This window comes from Hemiscyllium ocellatum, chromosome 41 (assembly GCF_020745735.1).
Source record: "Hemiscyllium ocellatum isolate sHemOce1 chromosome 41, sHemOce1.pat.X.cur, whole genome shotgun sequence".
Taxonomy (NCBI): domain Eukaryota; kingdom Metazoa; phylum Chordata; class Chondrichthyes; order Orectolobiformes; family Hemiscylliidae; genus Hemiscyllium; species Hemiscyllium ocellatum.
Window position 1 is genome coordinate 6,022,014 of NC_083441.1, and position 18,991 is coordinate 6,041,004.

The 18,991-nt window shown below is 55.6% G+C and overlaps 1 protein-coding gene across 1 annotated transcript in view; it reads right to left on the bottom strand.

Moving 5' to 3' along the window:
- LOC132834613 (perforin-1-like) overlaps positions 1-18,991 on the bottom strand; it is a 45,867-nt gene that overhangs the window by 25,288 nt on the left and 1,588 nt on the right. The window contains exon 2 of the mRNA XM_060853510.1: positions 12,277-13,095. Coding sequence (XP_060709493.1) covers positions 12,277-13,035 — 759 coding nt within the window. The 5' untranslated portion in view covers positions 13,036-13,095. The remainder of the gene's footprint in view (positions 1-12,276; positions 13,096-18,991) is intronic.

Here is an 18,991-nt window from a genome sequence, read left to right on the forward strand (position 1 = left end):
AGAAAGGGTGTGTGTATATGGGAGTGTGTGAATATGGGGATCGGTGTTAGTGGATATGGGAGAAAGGGTGTGAGTATATGGGAGTGTGTGAATATGGGGATCGGTGTTAGTGGATATGGGAGAAAGGGTGTGTGTATATGGGAGTGTGTGAATATGGGGATCGGTGTTAGTGGATATGGGAGAAAGGGTGTGAGTATATGGGAGTGTGTGAATATGGGGATCGGTGTTAGTGGATATGGGAGACAGGGTGTGAGTATATGGGAGTGTGTGAATATGGGGATCGGTGTTAGTGGATATGGGAGAAAGGGTGTGAGTATATGGGAGTGTGTGAATATGGGGATCGGTGTTAGTGGATATGGGAGACAGGGTGTGTGTATATGGGAGTGTGTGAATATGGGGATCGGTGTTAGTGGATATGGGAGACAGGGTGTGAGTATATGGGAGTGTGTGAATATGGGGATCGGTGTTAGTGGATATGGGAGACAGGGTGTGAGTATATGGGAGTGTGTGAATATGGGGATCGGTGTTAGTGGATATGGGAGACAGGGTGTGTGTATATGGGAGTGTGTGAATATGGGGATCGGTGTTAGTGGATATGGGAGAAAGGGTGTGTGTATATGGGAGTGTGTGAATATGGGGATCGGTGTTAGTGGATATGGGAGAAAGGGTGTGAGTATATGGGAGTGTGTGAATATGGGGATCGGTGTTAGTGGATATGGGAGACAGGGTGTGTGTATATGGGAGTGTGTGAATATGGGGATCGGTGTTAGTGGATATGGGAGAAAGGGTGTGAGTATATGGGAGTGTGTGAATATGGGGATCGGTGTTAGTGGATATGGGAGACAGGGTGTGAGTATATGAGAGTGTGTGAATATGGGGATCGGTGTTAGTGGATATGGGAGAAAGGGTGTGAGTATATGGGAGTGTGTGAATATGGGGATCGGTGTTAGTGGATATGGGAGACAGGGTGTGTGTATATGGGAGTGTGTGAATATGGGGATCGGTGTTAGTGGATATGGGAGACAGGGTGTGAGTATATGGGAGTGTGTGAATATGGGGATCGGTGTTAGTGGATATGGGAGAAAGGGTGTGTGTATATGGGAGTGTGTGAATATGGGGATCGGTGTTAGTGGATATGGGAGAAAGGGTGTGAGTATATGGGAGTGTGTGAATATGGGGATCGGTGTTAGTGGATATGGGAGATAGGGTGTGAGTATATGGGAGTGTGTGAATATGGGGATCGGTGTTAGTGGATATGGGAGACAGGGTGTGAGTATATGGGAGTGTGTGAATATGGGGATCGGTGTTAGTGGATATGGGAGACAGGGTGTGAGTATATGGGAGTGTGTGAATATGGGGATCGGTGTTAGTGGATATGGGAGAAAGGGTGTGAGTATATGGGAGTGTGTGAATATGGGGATCGGTGTTAGTGGATATGGGAGAAAGGGTGTGAGTATATGGGAGTGTGTGAATATGGGGATCGGTGTTAGTGGATATGGGAGAAAGGGTGTGAGTATATGGGAGTGTGTGAATATGGGGATCGGTGTTAGTGGATATGGGAGAAAGGGTGTGAGTATATGGGAGTGTGTGAATATGGGGATCGGTGTTAGTGGATATGGGAGAAAGGGTGTGAGTATATGGGAGTGTGTGAATATGGGGATCGGTGTTAGTGGATATGGGAGACAGGGTGTGAGTATATGGGATTGTGTGAATATGGGGATCGGTGTTAGTGGATATGGGAGAAAGGGTGTGAGTATATGGGAGTGTGTGAATATGGGGATCGGTGTTAGTGGATATGGGAGAAAGGGTGTGAGTATATGGGAGTGTGTGAATATGGGGATCGGTGTTAGTGGATATGGGAGAAAGGGTGTGAGTATATGGGAGTGTGTGAATATGGGGATCGGTGTTAGTGGATATGGGAGAAAGGGTGTGAGTATATGGGAGTGTGTGAATATGGGGATCGGTGTTAGTGGATATGGGAGAAAGGGTGTGAGTATATGGGAGTGTGTGAATATGGGGATCGGTGTTAGTGGATATGGGAGACAGGGTGTGAGTATATGGGAGTGTGTGAATATGGGGATCGGTGTTAGTGGATATGGGAGACAGGGTGTGTGTATATGGGAGTGTGTGAATATGGGGATCGGTGTTAGTGGATATGGGAGACAGGGTGTGAGTATATGGGAGTGTGTGAATATGGGGATCGGTGTTAGTGGATATGGGAGACAGGGTGTGAGTATATGGGAGTGTGTGAATATGGGGATCGGTGTTAGTGGATATGGGAGAAAGGGTGTGTGTATATGGGAGTGTGTGAATATGGGGATCGGTGTTAGTGGATATGGGAGAAAGGGTGTGAGTATATGGGAGTGTGTGAATATGGGGATCGGTGTTAGTGGATATGGGAGAAAGGGTGTGTGTATATGGGAGTGTGTGAATATGGGGATCGGTGTTAGTGGATATGGGAGAAAGGGTGTGTGTATATGGGAGTGTGTGAATATGGGGATCGGTGTTAGTGGATATGGGAGAAAGGGTGTGAGTATATGGGAGTGTGTGAATATGGGGATCGGTGTTAGTGGATATGGGAGAAAGGGTGTGAGTATATGGGAGTGTGTGAATATGGGGATCGGTGTTAGTGGATATGGGAGAAAGGGTGTGAGTATATGGGAGTGTGTGAATATGGGGATCGGTGTTAGTGGATATGGGAGAAAGGGTGTGTGTATATGGGAGTGTGTGAATATGGGGATCGGTGTTAGTGGATATGGGAGAAAGGGTGTGAGTATATGGGAGTGTGTGAATATGGGGATCGGTGTTAGTGGATATGGGAGACAGGGTGTGTGTATATGGGAGTGTGTGAATATGGGGATCGGTGTTAGTGGATATGGGAGAAAGGGTGTGAGTATATGGGAGTGTGTGAATATGGGGATCGGTGTTAGTGGATATGGGAGAAAGGGTGTGAGTATATGGGAGTGTGTGAATATGGGGATCGGTGTTAGTGGATATGGGAGAAAGGGTGTGAGTATATGGGAGTGTGTGAATATGGGGATCGGTGTTAGTGGATATGGGAGACAGGGTGTGTGTATATGGGAGTGTGTGAATATGGGGATCGGTGTTAGTGGATATGGGAGAAAGGGTGTGTGTATATGGGAGTGTGTGAATATGGGGATCGGTGTTAGTGGATATGGGAGACAGGGTGTGAGTATATGGGAGTGTGTGAATATGGGGATCGGTGTTAGTGGATATGGGAGACAGGGTGTGTGTATATGGGAGTGTGTGAATATGGGGATCGGTGTTAGTGGATATGGGAGAAAGGGTGTGAGTATATGGGAGTGTGTGAATATGGGGATCGGTGTTAGTGGATATGGGAGAAAGGGTGTGTGTATATGGGAGTGTGTGAATATGGGGATCGGTGTTAGTGGATATGGGAGAAAGGGTGTGAGTATATGGGAGTGTGTGAATATGGGGATCGGTGTTAGTGGATATGGGAGAAAGGGTGTGAGTATATGGGAGTGTGTGAATATGGGGATCGGTGTTAGTGGATATGGGAGAAAGGGTGTGTGTATATGGGAGTGTGTGAATATGGGGATCGGTGTTAGTGGATATGGGAGAAAGGGTGTGTGTATATGGGAGTGTGTGAATATGGGGATCGGTGTTAGTGGATATGGGAGACAGGGTGTGTGTATATGGGAGTGTGTGAATATGGGGATCGGTGTTAGTGGATATGGGAGAAAGGGTGTGAGTATATGGGAGTGTGTGAATATGGGGATCGGTGTTAGTGGATATGGGAGAAAGGGTGTGAGTATATGGGAGTGTGTGAATATGGGGATCGGTGTTAGTGGATATGGGAGACAGGGTGTGTGTATATGGGAGTGTGTGAATATGGGGATCGGTGTTAGTGGATATGGGAGAAAGGGTGTGAGTATATGGGAGTGTGTGAATATGGGGATCGGTGTTAGTGGATATGGGAGACAGGGTGTGAGTATATGGGAGTGTGTGAATATGGGGATCGGTGTTAGTGGATATGGGAGACAGGGTGTGAGTATATGGGAGTGTGTGAATATGGGGATCGGTGTTAGTGGATATGGGAGAAAGGGTGTGAGTATATGGGAGTGTGTGAATATGGGGATCGGTGTTAGTGGATATGGGAGAAAGGGTGTGAGTATATGGGAGTGTGTGAATATGGGGATCGGTGTTAGTGGATATGGGAGAAAGGGTGTGTGTATATGGGAGTGTGTGAATATGGGGATCGGTGTTAGTGGATATGGGAGAAAGGGTGTGTGTATATGGGAGTGTGTGAATATGGGGATCGGTGTTAGTGGATATGGGAGAAAGGGTGTGTGTATATGGGAGTGTGTGAATATGGGGATCGGTGTTAGTGGATATGGGAGAAAGGGTGTGAGTATATGGGAGTGTGTGAATATGGGTTTAGGGGAGTGGGGATATGTATATGCGGTGTGAGAATATGGGATATTGGGATATGGGAACAGGTGTAGGGGATATGGGAACTGGGATGTGAGGGATATGGGAACAGGGTATAGGGGATATGAAGATATGGGTTTGGGTGTCCAGTATATGGGAATCGGTGTGTGGGGATATGGCGTGTGAGGACATGAGGATATGGAGGTATAGGGATATGGGAACAGGGGTGTGGGGGATATGGAACAGGGGTGTGGGGGATATGGGAACGGGTGCGGGGGATATGGGAACAGGGTATAGGGAATATGGGAGCAGGGATGTGGGGGATATGGGAACAGGAGTGTTGGGATATGGGAACAGGGGTGTGGGGGATATTGGAACGGGGTGTTGGGATATGGGAACAGGGGTGTGGGGGATATGGGAACAGGGGTGTGGGGGATATGGGAACGGGGTGTTGGGATATGGGAACAGGGTATAGCGGATATGGGAACAGGGGTGTGAGGGATATGGGAACAAGGGTGTTGGGATATGAGAACAGGGGTGTGAGGGATATGGGAACAGGGGTGTGGGGGTTATGGGAACAGTGGTGTGGGGGATATGGGAACAGGGGTATGAGGTATATGGGAACAGAGGTGTAGTGGATATGGGAACGGGGGGGTGGGGGATATGGGAACAGGGGTGTGGGGGATATGGGAACAGGGGTGTGGGGGATATGGGAACAGGGGTGTAGGGGATATGGGTAGACGGGTGTAGCGGATATGGGAACGGTATAGCGGATATGGGAACAGGGGTGTGGGGGATATGGGAACAGGGGTGTGAGGGATATGGGAACAGGGGTGTGAGGGATATCGGAACGGGGGTGTGAGGGATATGGGAACAGGGGTGTGAGGGATATCGGAACGGGGGTGTGAGGGATATGGGAACGGGGGTGTGGGGGATATGGGAACGGGGGTGTGGGGGATATGGGAACAGGGGTGTGGGGGATACGGGAACAGGGGTGTGGGGGATATGGGAACAGGGGTGTGGGGGATATGGGAACAGGGGTGTAGGGGATAAGGGAACAGGGGTGTGGGGGATAAGGGAACAGGGTAGAGGGGATATGGGAACAGGGATGTAGGGGATATGAGAACAGGGGTGTGGGGGATATGGGAACAGGGTATAGGGGATATGGGAACAGGGGTGTGGGGGATATGGGAACAGGGGTGTAGGGGATAAGGGAACAGGGGTGTGGGGGATATGGGAACAGGGTATAGGGGATATGGGAACAGGGGTGTGGGGGATATGGGAACAGGGATGTAGGGAATATGGGAACGGGTGTGGGGGATATGGGAACAGGGTGTGGGGGATATGGGAACAGGGATGTAGGGAATATGGGAACAGGGGTGTAGGGGATAAGGGAACGGGTGTGGGGGATATGGGAACGGGTGTGGGGGATATGGGAACGGGTGTGGGGGATATGGGAACAGGGATGTAGGGAATATGGGAACGGGTGTGGGGGATATGGGAACAGGGGTGTGGGGGATATGGGAACAGGGATGTGGGGGATAAGGGAACGGGGGTGTGGGGGATATGAGAACAGGGGTGTGGGGGATAAGGGAACGGGGGTGTGGGGGATATGGGAACAGGGGTGTAGGGGATATGGGAACAGGGGTGTGGGGGATATGGGAACAGGGGTGTGGGGGATATGGGAACAGGGGTATGGGGGACAAGGGAACAGGGGTGTGGGGGATATGGGAACAGGGGTGTAGGGGATATGGGAACAGGGGTGTAGGGGATATGGGAACAGGGGTGTGGGGGATATGGGAACAGGGGTGTGGGGGATATGGGAACAGGGGTGTAGGGGATAAGGGAACAGGGATGTGGGGGATATGGGAACAGGGGTGTGGGGGATATGGGAACAGGGGTATGGGGGGTATGGGAACAGGGGTGTAGGGGATATGGGAACAGGGGTATGGGGGGTATGGGAACAGGGGTGTAGGGGATATGGGAACAGGGGTGTGGGGGATAAGGGAACAGGGGTGTGGGGGATATGGGAACAGGGGTGTAGGGGATATGGGAACAGGGGTGTAGGGGATATGGGAACGGGTGTAGGGGATAAGGGAACAGGGGTGTGGGGGATATGGGAACGGGGGTGTAGGGAATATGGGAACAGGGGTGTGGGGGACAAGGGAACAGGGGTGTGAGGGATATGGGAACAGGGGTGTGGGGATATGGGAACAGGGGTGTAGGAGATATGGGAACAGGGGTGTAGGAGATATGGGAACAGGGGTGTGGGGGATATGGGAACAGGGGTGTAGGGGATATGGGAACAGGGGTGTGAGGGATATGGGAACAGGGGTGTAGGAGATAAGGGAACGGGTGTAGGGGATATGGGAACGGGGGTGTGAGGGATATGGGAACAGGGGTGTGGGGGATATGGGAACGGGGGTGTGGGGGATATGAGAACAGGGGTGTGGGGGATATGAGAACAGGGGTGTGAGAGATGTGGGAACAGGGTAGAGGGATATGGGAACGGGTGTGAGGGATATGGGAACAGGGGTATGGGGATATGGGAACAGGCTTGTGGGGATATGGGAACAGGAATGTAGGGGATATGGGAACAGGGGTGTGGGGGATATGAGAACAGGGGTGTGGGGGATATGAGAACAGGGGTGTGAGAGATGTGGGAACAGGGTAGAGGGATATGGGAACGGGTGTGAGGGATATGGGAACAGGGGTGTGGGGGATATGGGAACAGGGGTGTGGCGATATGGGAACAGGGGTGTAGGGGATATGGGAACAGGGGTGTGGCGATATGGGAACGGGTGTAGGGGATGTGGGAACAGGGGTGTGGGGGATATGAGAACAGGGGTGTGGGGGATATGGGAACGGGGGTGTGGGGGATATGGGAACAGGGGTGTGGGGGATATGGGAACAGGGGTGTGGGGGATATGAGAACAGGGGTGTGGGGGATATGAGAACAGGGGTGTGGGGGATATGGGAACAGGGGTGTGGGGGATATGGGAACAGGGGTGTGGGGGATATGAGAACAGGGGTGTGGGGGATATGAGAACAGGGGTGTGGGGGATATGGGAACGGGTGTAGGGGATATGGGAACAGGGGTGTAGGGGATATGGGAACAGGGATGTAGGGGATATGGGAACAGGGGTGTGGGGGATATGAGAACAGGGGTGTGGGGGATAAGGGAACGGGGGTGTGGGGGATATGAGAACAGGGGTGTGGGGGATAAGGGAACGGGGGTGTGGGGGATATGGGAACAGGGGTGTGGGGGATATGAGAACAGGGGTGTGGGGGATATGGGAACAGGGGTGTGGGGGATATGAGAACAGGGGTGTGGGGGATATGGGAACAGGGGTGTGGGGGATATGGGAACAGGGGTATGGGGGGTATGGGAACAGGGATGTAGGGAATATGGGAACAGGGGTGTAGGGGATATGGGAACAGGGGTGTGGGGATATGGGAACAGGGGTGTAGGAGATATGGGAACAGGGGTGTAGGAGATATGGGAACAGGGGTGTAGGGGATATGGGAACGGGTGTAGGAGATATGGGAACAGGGGTGTGGGGGATATGGGAACAGGGGTGTAGGGGATATGGGAACAGGGGTGTGGGGGATATGGGAACAGGGGTGTGAGGGATATGGGAACAGGGGTGTAGGAGATAAGGGAACGGGTGTAGGGGATATGGGAACGGGGGTGTGAGGGATATGGGAACAGGGGTGTGGGGGATATGGGAACGGGGGTATGGGGATATGGGAACAGGCTTGTGGGGATATGGGAACAGGAATGTAGGGGATATGGGAACAGGGGTGTGGGGGATATGAGAACAGGGGTGTGGGGGATATGAGAACAGGGGTGTGAGAGATGTGGGAACAGGGTAGAGGGATATGGGAACGGGTGTGAGGGATATGGGAACAGGGGTGTGGGGGATATGGGAACAGGGGTGTGGCGATATGGGAACAGGGGTGTAGGGGATATGGGAACAGGGGTGTGGCGATATGGGAACAGGGGTGTAGGGGATGTGGGAACAGGGGTGTGGGGGATATGAGAACAGGGGTGTGGGGGATATGGGAACGGGGGTGTGGGGGATATGAGAACAGGGGTGTGGGGGATATGAGAACAGGGGTGTGGGGGATATGAGAACAGGGGTGTGGGGGATATGGGAACAGGGGTGTGGGGGATATGAGAACAGGGGTGTGGGGGATATGAGAACAGGGGTGTGGGGGATATGGGAACAGGGGTGTGGGGGATATGGGAACAGGGGTGTGGGGGATATGGGAACGGGGGTGTGGGGGATATGGGAACAGGGGTGTGGGGGATATGGGAACAGGGGTGTGGGGGATATGAGAACAGGGGTGTGGGGGATATGAGAACAGGGGTGTGGGGGATATGGGAACAGGGGTGTGGGGGATATGGGAACAGGGGTGTGGGGGATATGAGAACAGGGGTGTGGGGGATATGAGAACAGGGGTGTGGGGGATATGGGAACGGGTGTAGGGGATATGGGAACAGGGGTGTAGGGGATATGGGAACAGGGATGTAGGGGATATGGGAACAGGGGTGTGGGGGATATGAGAACAGGGGTGTGGGGGATAAGGGAACGGGGGTGTGGGGGATATGAGAACAGGGGTGTGGGGGATAAGGGAACGGGGGTGTGGGGGATATGGGAACAGGGGTGTGGGGGATATGAGAACAGGGGTGTGGGGGATATGGGAACAGGGGTGTGGGGGATATGAGAACAGGGGTGTGGGGGATATGGGAACAGGGGTGTGGGGGATATGGGAACAGGGGTATGGGGGGTATGGGAACAGGGATGTAGGGAATATGGGAACAGGGGTGTGGGGGACAAGGGAACAGGGGTGTGGGGGATATGGGAACAGGGGTGTGGGGGATATGGGAACAGGGGTGTGGGGGATATGGGAACAGGGGTGTGGGGGATATGAGAACAGGGGTGTGGGGGATATGGGAACAGGGGTGTGGGGGATATGAGAACAGGGGTGTGGGGGATATGGGAACAGGGGTGTGGGGGATAAGGGAACGGGGGTGTGGGGGATATGAGAACAGGGGTGTGGGGGATATGGGAACAGGGGTGTGGGGGATATGAGAACAGGGGTGTGGGGGATATGGGAACAGGGGTGTGGGGGATATGGGAACAGGGGTATGGGGGGTATGGGAACAGGGATGTAGGGAATATGGGAACAGGGGTGTGGGGGACAAGGGAACAGGGGTGTGAGGGATATGGGAACAGGGGTGTGGGGGATATGGGAACAGGGGTGTGGGGGATATGGGAACAGGGGTGTGGGGGACAAGGGAACAGGGGTGTGAGGGATATGGGAACAGGGTATAGGGGATATGAGAACAGGGGTGTAGGAGATATGGGAACAGGGGTGTGGGGGATATGGGAACAGGGGTGTGAGGGATATGGGAACAGGGGTGTGGGGGATATGGGAACAGGGGTGTAGGAGATAAGGGAACAGGGGTGTAGGGGATATGGGAACAGGGGTGTGAGGATATGGGAACGGGTGTGGGGGATATGAGAACAGGGGTGTGGGGGATATGGGAACAGGGGTGTGGGGGATATGGGAACGGGGTGTAGGGGATATGAGTATGGGCTGTGGAAATATGCGTGTGTTAGGATATGTGTGTAGAGATAAGTGGATGTGGTGATATGGGACTGTGGGAATAGAGGTATGAGGTGTGAGGATATGGCTGTGTGGGGATATGGGGATACAGGGATAAGATAGTGTGAGGATATGTTGGTGGGTGCAAATATGGGTGAGTGGGGATAAGAGGGTCTGGGGTGTGGAAAATGCATATGGGATGTAGGGATTCCGGGGGGTGGGGATAGTGGTATTGGTTGTTGGGAAACAACAGTGTGGGATATAGGGTACGGAATTTATGGGTGTGGGGATATATGATGGAGTGTGGGGATATGGGATTGTTGGGGATATGGGAGTGTTGGGGATATGAGAGTGTGGGGGTATGGTGTGGGGATATGGGAGTGTTGGGGATATGGGAGTGTGGGGATATGGGGGTGTGGGGATATGGGATTGTTGGGGATATAGGGGTGTGGCGATATGTTATGGAGTGTGGGGATATGGAGTGTGGGGATATGGGAGTGTTGGGGATATGGGGGTGTGGAGATATGGGGGTGTGGGGATATATTATGGAGTATGGGGATGTGGGGATATGGGGTTGTGAGGATATGGGGGTGCGAGGATATGTTATGGGGTGTGGGGAAATGGTGAGGGAATATGGGGGTGTGGGGATATGGGAGTGTGGGGATATGGGATTGTTGGGGATATGGGAGTGTGGCAATATGTTATGGAGTGTGGGGATATGACAGTGTGGGGATATGGGAGTGTTGGGGATATGGGAGTGTTGGGGATATGGGAGTGTTGGGGATATGGGGGTGTGGGGATATGGGAGTGTGGGGATATGGGATTGTTGGGGATATGGGATTGTTGGGGATATGGGGGTGTGGCGATATGTTATGGAGTGTGGGGGGATGGGAGTGTGAGGATATGGGGTGTGGGGATATGGGGGTGTGGGGATTTGGGGGTGTGGGGATATGAGGGTGTAGGGATATGGTGGTGTGGGGGTATGGGGTTATGAGGATATGGGGGTGCAGGGATATGTTATGGAGTTTGGAGGTATGGGGTGTGGGGATATGGGTGTAGAGGTGTGGGATATGGGAGTGTGGGGATATGGGGGTGTGGGGATATGGGAGTGTGGAGATATGGGGTTGTGAGGATATGGGGGTGCATGGATATGTTATGGAGTGTGGGGATATGGGAATGTGGGGATACGGGGGTGTGGGAGTACGCGGGTGTGCTGTTATGGGGGTGTGGGGATATGGAGGTGTGGGGGTACAGGGGTGTGGGGGTGTGGGGATATGGAGGTGTGGGGATATGGGGTGTGAGATACGGGGGTGTGGGAGTACGCGGGTGTGGTGTTATGGGGGTGTGGGGATATGGGAGTGCAAGGATATGGGGGTGTGGGAGTACGCGGGTGTGGTGTTATGGGGGTGTGGGGATACGGGAGTGCAAGGATATGGGGGTGTGGGGATACGGGGGTGTGGGAGTACGCGGGTGTGCGGATACGGGAGTGCGAGGATACGGGCGTGCGAGGATACGGGGATGCAGGGATACGGGGGGTGTGCGGATACGGGGGTGTGCGGATACGGGAGTGCGGGGATACGGGGGTGCGGGGATACGGGGATGTGCGGATACGGGAGTGCGAGGATATGGCGGTGCGGGGATACGGGGGTGTGCGGATACGGGGGTGTGTGGATATGGGGGGTGTGCGGATACGGGGGTGTGGGGATACGGGGGTGTGGGGATACGGGGGTGTGCGGATACAGGAGTGCGAGGATATGGGGTGTGGGGATATGGGGGGTGTGGGGATATGGGGGGTGTGGGGATATGGGGGGGTGGGGATATGGGGGGTGTGGGGATATGGGGGTGTGCGGATACGGGGGTGTGGGGATATGGGGGTGTGGGGATACAGGAGTGCGAGGATATGGGGGTGTGCGGATATGGGGGTGTGGGGATATGGGGGTGTGCAGATACAGGGGTGTGCAGATACAGGGGTGTGGGGATATGGGGGTGTGGGGATACAGGAGTACGAGGATATGGGGTGTGGGGATATGGGGGGTGTGGGGATATGGGGGGTGTGGGGATATGGGGGGTGTGGGGATATGGTGACCCTCTGGCTGTTGGGAGCGGGCCGCGGGGGGGGGGGAGCTGAGGGTTACCCCCTGAGGCTGGTGTGTGCCAGGGGAAGGAGGAACGGATGGAGCTGCCTCTCCCCCCAACCCACCCGCCCCACCCTCTCCCCACCCCCTCCCCCTCCCCCCGGTGACTCACCTCCTCCACGGTCTGACTCTCCGTCGCCACCTGGCAGGTCCGGAGGGCGGTGACGTCATGGAGCCGGCCCCCCAGCCGCACCCCGCTGATGTAGTGGGTGCCGTAGGTGCGCAGGAAGCGCTGGTAGAAGAAGCGGGCGGAGGGTCCTGGGCGCCGCGGGAGGCTGCGGGCCAGCCGCAGGAACTGGGCGGAGGGCCGGGGCCGGTGCACCAGCCGGTACTCGTACAGCTGGCACTGGAAGGTGTGGGCGGTGAAGCTGTAGCGGTCCGAGGAGCTCCGGCGCCGGGCGAACTCCGCCATCTTGGATTGGGTGCCCGCCACCCTCAGCTTGGCGCCCGTCTCCGGCTTCAGGTTGACGTCCAGGCCGGCGCTCCAGGACTTGTCCACCACCGAGGCGCCGGCGTCCTCCAGCTCGCCCACCGACTCGTAGAGCTGGCTGCTGAGGTGCCGCTGGCACGCCGGCCGCGCCCGCCAGTCGGTCACCTGCCGGGGCAGGCGCTGCAGCGCCCCCTCCATCTGGGAGTTGCGGCACAGGGTGCAGGTGCCGTCCCGGCGCCGCCAGCTCTGGACGTCGACCGCGAAGGCCCCCATCCGGCGCAGCCTCACCACGTCGTAGCCCTCCCCGGCCAGGTCGGCGCCGGGCACCGGGTGGGCTTTCCGGCACTCATTGGCCGTCCCCGTGAAGCAGCTGGCGTGGCTCCCCGCCGCCCACAACAGGAGGAGGAGGAGGGCGGGGGAGAAGGGAGGCCGCACTGTCATGGCCGCCCTCTCCCCGCCAACCAGCGGCGTTTCTCGGTGCTTCCCGCGAGCTCCGATCACCTGTATCCGGGGGGGGAGACAGAGACGGAACGGCGTCAGGGTGGGGTGGGGAGGCCTCTGTGCCCCCCGTTCGCAAAAAAAGAAACTTTACCGCCCGGATAATCGGTGCCCACCCGCGGTGGGCACATGCCAAGCCAGCCGGGAGGGCAGACACCACCCACTGACGTCGGCAGCGACGTAGCGCAACACTCTGCCCCTACCCCTCAAGGGGCCAACAACACGCCAACTCCCCCAGACGCAGAGAGAGGGCCCAGTGGTCAGTGAGAGCCCCAGAGGGAGGGAGGGACAGGGATTGAGGGCGACGGGGGAGAGCCCCAGAGGGAGGGAGGGACAGGGATTGAGGGCGACGGGGGAGAGCCCCAGAGGGAGGGAGGGACAGGGATTGAGGGCGACGGGGGAGAGCCCCAGAGGGAGGGAGGGACAGGGATTGAGGGCGATGGGGGAGAGCCCCAGAGGGAGGGAGGGACAGGGATTGAGGGCGATGGGGGAGAGCCCCAGAGGGAGGGAGGGACAGGGATTGAGGGCGATGGGTCACAGCAGTGTTTCGGGGATCGTTACATTCCCAGGGATAGGAGCATTCATTCGGACATTGGTTCAGCCACTGTTGGAATATTGTGTGCAATTCCCGTCTCCCCGCGACAGGAAGGATGTTGGGAGAGGGTTCGGAAAAGATTTCCCAGGATGTTGGAGGGTTGGAGCTACAGGGAGAGGCTGGGGCTGTTTTCCCTGGAGTGTCGGAGGCTGAGGGGGTGACCTTATAGAGGTTTATAACATCATGAGGGGGGGGACATGGAGAGGGTAAATAGACGAGGTCTTTTCCCCCTGGGGTGGGGGAGGGGGAGAGTCCAGAACTCGAGGGGGAGAGGGGAGAGAGTGAAAAGGGGTAACGTTTCCCCCCTCCCAGAGGGTGGTGGGTGTGTGGGAGGAGCTGCCAGAGGAAGGGGTGGGGGCTGGGGGCAATGCCAACATTGAAAAGGGGGATGGGGAGGGGAACAGGAAGGGGTTAGAGGGAGAGGGGCCAAGTGCTGGCAAACGGGGGACTGGGTTAGGTTCGGGATATCCGGGTCAGCACGGACGGGGTGGGGCCGAAGGGTCTGTTTCAGCGCGAGGCACAGCTCTGGGCCTCTCTGTGAGGGTTAGACACGACAGAGTTAGATACAGAGTGACGCTGCTTACAATATCCTGAAACTGAAACTAACTCCCACTCAACCCTCACACCTTCACAGTTCAGGTCAACTTCCACTTTTCAACTGAAGGGAAAGCTCCCTCTACACTGTCCCCCCATCAAACACTCCCAGAGACAGGGACAGCACAGCGTTAGATACAGAGTAAAGCTCCCTCTACACTGTCCCCCCATCAAACACTCCCAGGGACAGGGACAGCACGGGGTTAGATACAGAGTAAAGCTCCCTCTACACTGTCCCCCCCATCAAACACTCCCAGGGACAGCACGGGGTTAGATACAGAGTAAAGCTCCCTCTACACTGTCCCCCCCATCAAACACTCCCAGGGACAGGGACAGCACGGGGTTAGATACAGAGTAAAGCTCCCTCTACACTGTCCCCCCATCAAACACTCCCAGGGACAGGGACAGCACGGGGTTAGATACAGAGTAAAGCTCCCTCTACACTGTCCCACAATCAAACACTCCCAGGGCCAGGGTCAGCACGGGGTTAGATACAGAGTAAAGCTCCCTCTACACTGTCCCACAATCAAACACTCCCAGGGCCAGGGTCAGCACGGGGTTAGATACAGAGTAAAGCTCCCTCTACACTGTCCACCCCATCAAACACTCACAGGGACAGCACGGGGTTAGATACAGAGTAAAGCTCCCTCTACACTGTCCCCCATCAAGCAATCCCAGGGACAACACAGGGTTAGATACAGAGTAAAGCTCCCTCTACACTGTCCCCCATCAAACACTCCCAGGGACAGCACGGGGTTAGATACAGAGTAAAGCTCCCTCTACACTGTCCCACAATCAAACACTCCCAGGGACAGCATGGCCATAGATACAGAGTAAAGCTTCCTCTACACTGTCCCCCGATCAAACAATCCCAGGGACATGGACAGCACGGGGTTAGATACAGAGTAAAGCTCCCTCTACACTGTCCCACAATCAAACACTCCCAGGGACAGCATGGGGTTAGATACAGAGTAAAGCTCCCTCTACACTGTCCCCCATCAAACACTCCCAGGGACAGCACGGGGTTAGATACAGAGTAAAGCTCCCTCTACACTGTCTTCCCCCATCAAACACTCCGAGGGACAGTAACTGCACGGGGTTAGATACAGAGTAAAGCTCCCTCTACACTGTCCCCCCATCAAACACTCCCAGGGACAGCACGGGGTTAGATACAGAGTAAAGCTCCCTCTACACTGTCCCCCCATCAAACACTCCCAGGGACAGGGACAGCACGGGGTTAGATACAGAGTAAAGCTCCCTCTACACAGTCCTCCATCAAACACTCCAAGGGACAGGGACAGCACGGGGTTAGATACAGAGGAAAGCTCCCTCTACACTGTCCCCCATCAAACACTCCCAGGGACAGCACGGGGTTAGATACAGAGTAAAGCTCACTCTACACTGTCCCCCATCAAACACTCCCAGGGACTGCACGGGGTTAGATACAGAGTAAAGCTCACTCTACACTGTCTCCCCATCAAACACTCCCAGGGACAGGGACAGCACGGGGTTAGATACAGAGTAAAGCTCCCTCTACACTGTCCCCCCATCAAACACTCCCAGGGACAGGGACAGCACGGGGTTAGATACAGAGTAAAGCTCCCTCTACACAGTCCTCCATCAAACACTCCAAGGGACAGGGACAGCACGGGGTTAGATACAGAGGAAAGCTCCCTCTACACTGTCCCCCATCAAACACTCCCAGGGACAGCACGGGGTTAGATACAGAGTAAAGCTCACTCTACACTGTCCCCCATCAAACACTCCCAGGGACAGCATGGGATAAGATACAGAGTAAAGCTCCCTCTGCACTGTCCCCCCATCAAACACTCCCAGGGACAGCATGGGATAAGATACAGAGGAAAGCTCCCTCTACACTGTCCCCCATCAAACACTCCCAGGGACTGCACGGGGTTAGATACAGAGTAAAGCTCACTCTACACTGTCTCCCCATCAAACACTCCCAGGGACAGCATGGGATAAGATACAGAGTAAAGCTCCCTCTGCACTGTCCCCCCATCAAACACTCCCAGGGACAGCATGGGATAAGATACAGAGTAAAGCTCCCTCTACACTGTCCCCCATCAAACACTCCCAGGGACAGCAGGGGGTTAGATACAGAGTAAAGCTCACTCTACACTGTCCCCCATCAAACACTCCCAGGGACAGCACGGGGTTAGATACAGAGTAAAGCTCACTCTACACTGTCTCCCCATCAAACACTCCCAGGGACAGCACGGGGTTAGATACAGAGTAAAGCTCCCTCTACACTGTCCGCCATGAAACACTCCCAGGGACAGCACGGGGTTAGATACAGAGTAAAGCTCGCTCTACACTGTCCCCCTATAAAACATTCCCACGGACAGCACGGGGTTAGATACAGAGTAAAGCTCCCTCTACACTGTCTTCCCCCATCAAACACTCCGAGGGACAGCAACTGCACGGGGTTAGATACAGAGTAAAGCTCCCTCTACACAGTCCTCCATCAAACACTCCAAGGGACAGGGACAGCACGGGGTGAGATACAGAGTAAAGCTCACTCTACACTGCCCCCCATCAAACACTCCCAGGGACAGCACGGGGTTAGATACAGAGTAAAGCTCCCTCTACACTGCCCCCCATCAAACACTCCCAGGGACAGCATGGGATAAGATACAGAGTAAAGCTCCCTCTACACTGTCCCCCATCAAACACTCCCAGGGACAGCACGGGGTTAGATACAGAGTAAAGCTCACTCTACACTGTCTCCCCATCAAACACTCCCAGGGACAGGGACAGCACGGGGTTAGATACAGAGTAAAGCTCCCTCTACACTGTCCCCCCATGAAACACTCCCAGGGACAGCACGGGGTTAGATACAGAGTAAAGCTCCCTCTACACTGTCTTCCCCCATCAAACACTCCCAGGGACAGCAACTGCACGGGGTTAGATACAGAGTAAAGCTCCCTCTACACTGTCCCCATATCAAACACTCCCAGAGACAGGGACAGCACAGGGTTAGATACAGAGTAAAGCTCCCTCTACACAGTCCTCCATCAAACACTCCCATGGACAGCACAGGATAAGATAAAGAGTAAAGCTCTCTCTACACTGTCGCCCCATCAAACACTCCCAGGGACAGCATGGGGTTAGATACAGAGTAAAGCTCCCTCTACACTGTCCCTCCATCAAACACTCCCAGGGACAGGGACAGCACGGGGTTAGATACAGAGTAAAGCTCCCTCTACACTGCCCCCCATCAAACACTCCCAGGGACAGCACGGGGTTAGATACAGAGTAAAGCTCCCTCTACACTGTCCCCCATCAAACACTCCCAGGGACAGCACGGGGTTAGATACAGAGTAAAGCTCCCTCTACACTGCCCCCCCATCAAACACTCCCAGAGACAGCATGGGGTTAGATACAGAGTAAAGCTCCCTCTACACTGTCCCCCATCAAACACTCCCAGGGCCAGGGTCAGCACGGGGTTAGATACAGAGTAAAGCTCCCTCTACACTGTCCCCGCCATCACACACTCCCAGGGACAGCACGGGGTTAGATACAGAGTAAAGCTCTCTCTACACTGTCTCCCCCCATCAAACCCTCCCAGAACGAGTCTAAAGCAGAATCACTGAATCTTCCTGTAGAGTAGAGAGAGACCATTCGGCCCATCCAGTGCTGGCCTGCCCTATCAGACGCTGCAGGTGCCTCATGGCCGTCTGTTTTGTAGAGGGTGAGGTGTTCCTGCCTACCCTCCCCTCCCCCCCCCCAGGCAGTGTGTTCCAGAGCCCTCACCTCCCTCCAGGGGAGAGGGAGGGGCTAACCCTTTCCTCAAATCCCCCTCCCGCCTTCCACATTAACATGACCCCTCCACCCCTTCGTTCCAGACCCTTTGACTCTGGGGAGGGGCAACTCGTTCTGTAGGAGCCCCTCCACCTCCTTCAGGGATTCCCCCCTCCCCTCCCCCCGTCCCCGGCCTTCCTCCTGTGCTCTGAGCAATCGCCCCGCTGCTAATCCATCCCCTCTTCGCTCGCTCCATCCCGGGGCAGGGTCCCCTGCTCCCCTCCATTACAATTCCACCTTTCCTGTCGTGTGGAGACCAGAACTGAACTCCCACTGCCCTCTCGACCATGACCAGGCCCACCGCGCTCCGTCCAGCGTCATCGTCCTCCCCCAACCCCACCCCCAGAGTGACCGACAGTGAGCCGTGAGTCTGGGGGTCATGCTACGGCTGTACAAAACTCCGATGGCTTTAAACTGCAGGGTGGGGGGGGGCGTGGGGTAACAGATCCCGGACCTCCGTCAGAGGTCGTTCCTTGATCCAGAGAGGCCTCAGGGACGTGGACCAGGAGCGGGAAATCCCCACGCTCGGGGCGCAAGCCCTTGGTCTGGAAGTTTGCCTCCGAGACGTGGATTTTTTTCCCTGCTCCTCGTGACGCTGCCCCTGACCCGCGGCGTTTCTCCAGCGCCACCCTGACCTTGCCACGACCCTGCGGCGCCCACTGCCGCACTGCAGTAGGATCACCAACTTTACTGGGCCTGTGTGCGCGGTGAGCTGGGCGTGACAGGTTCCGCAGGGTGGAGTAACGCCCAGGGACTGGACAGTGCCGGATTGTTCCCGTCTTACCGCCCTGCCCCGTCCAGGGCAGGGATGTGCGGACAGGAATCCCACGATCCCCTCTGTCCTTCCCGTTTTCCGTTGCGGTGCTCCCTCGTCCTCCCCCGTCCCTC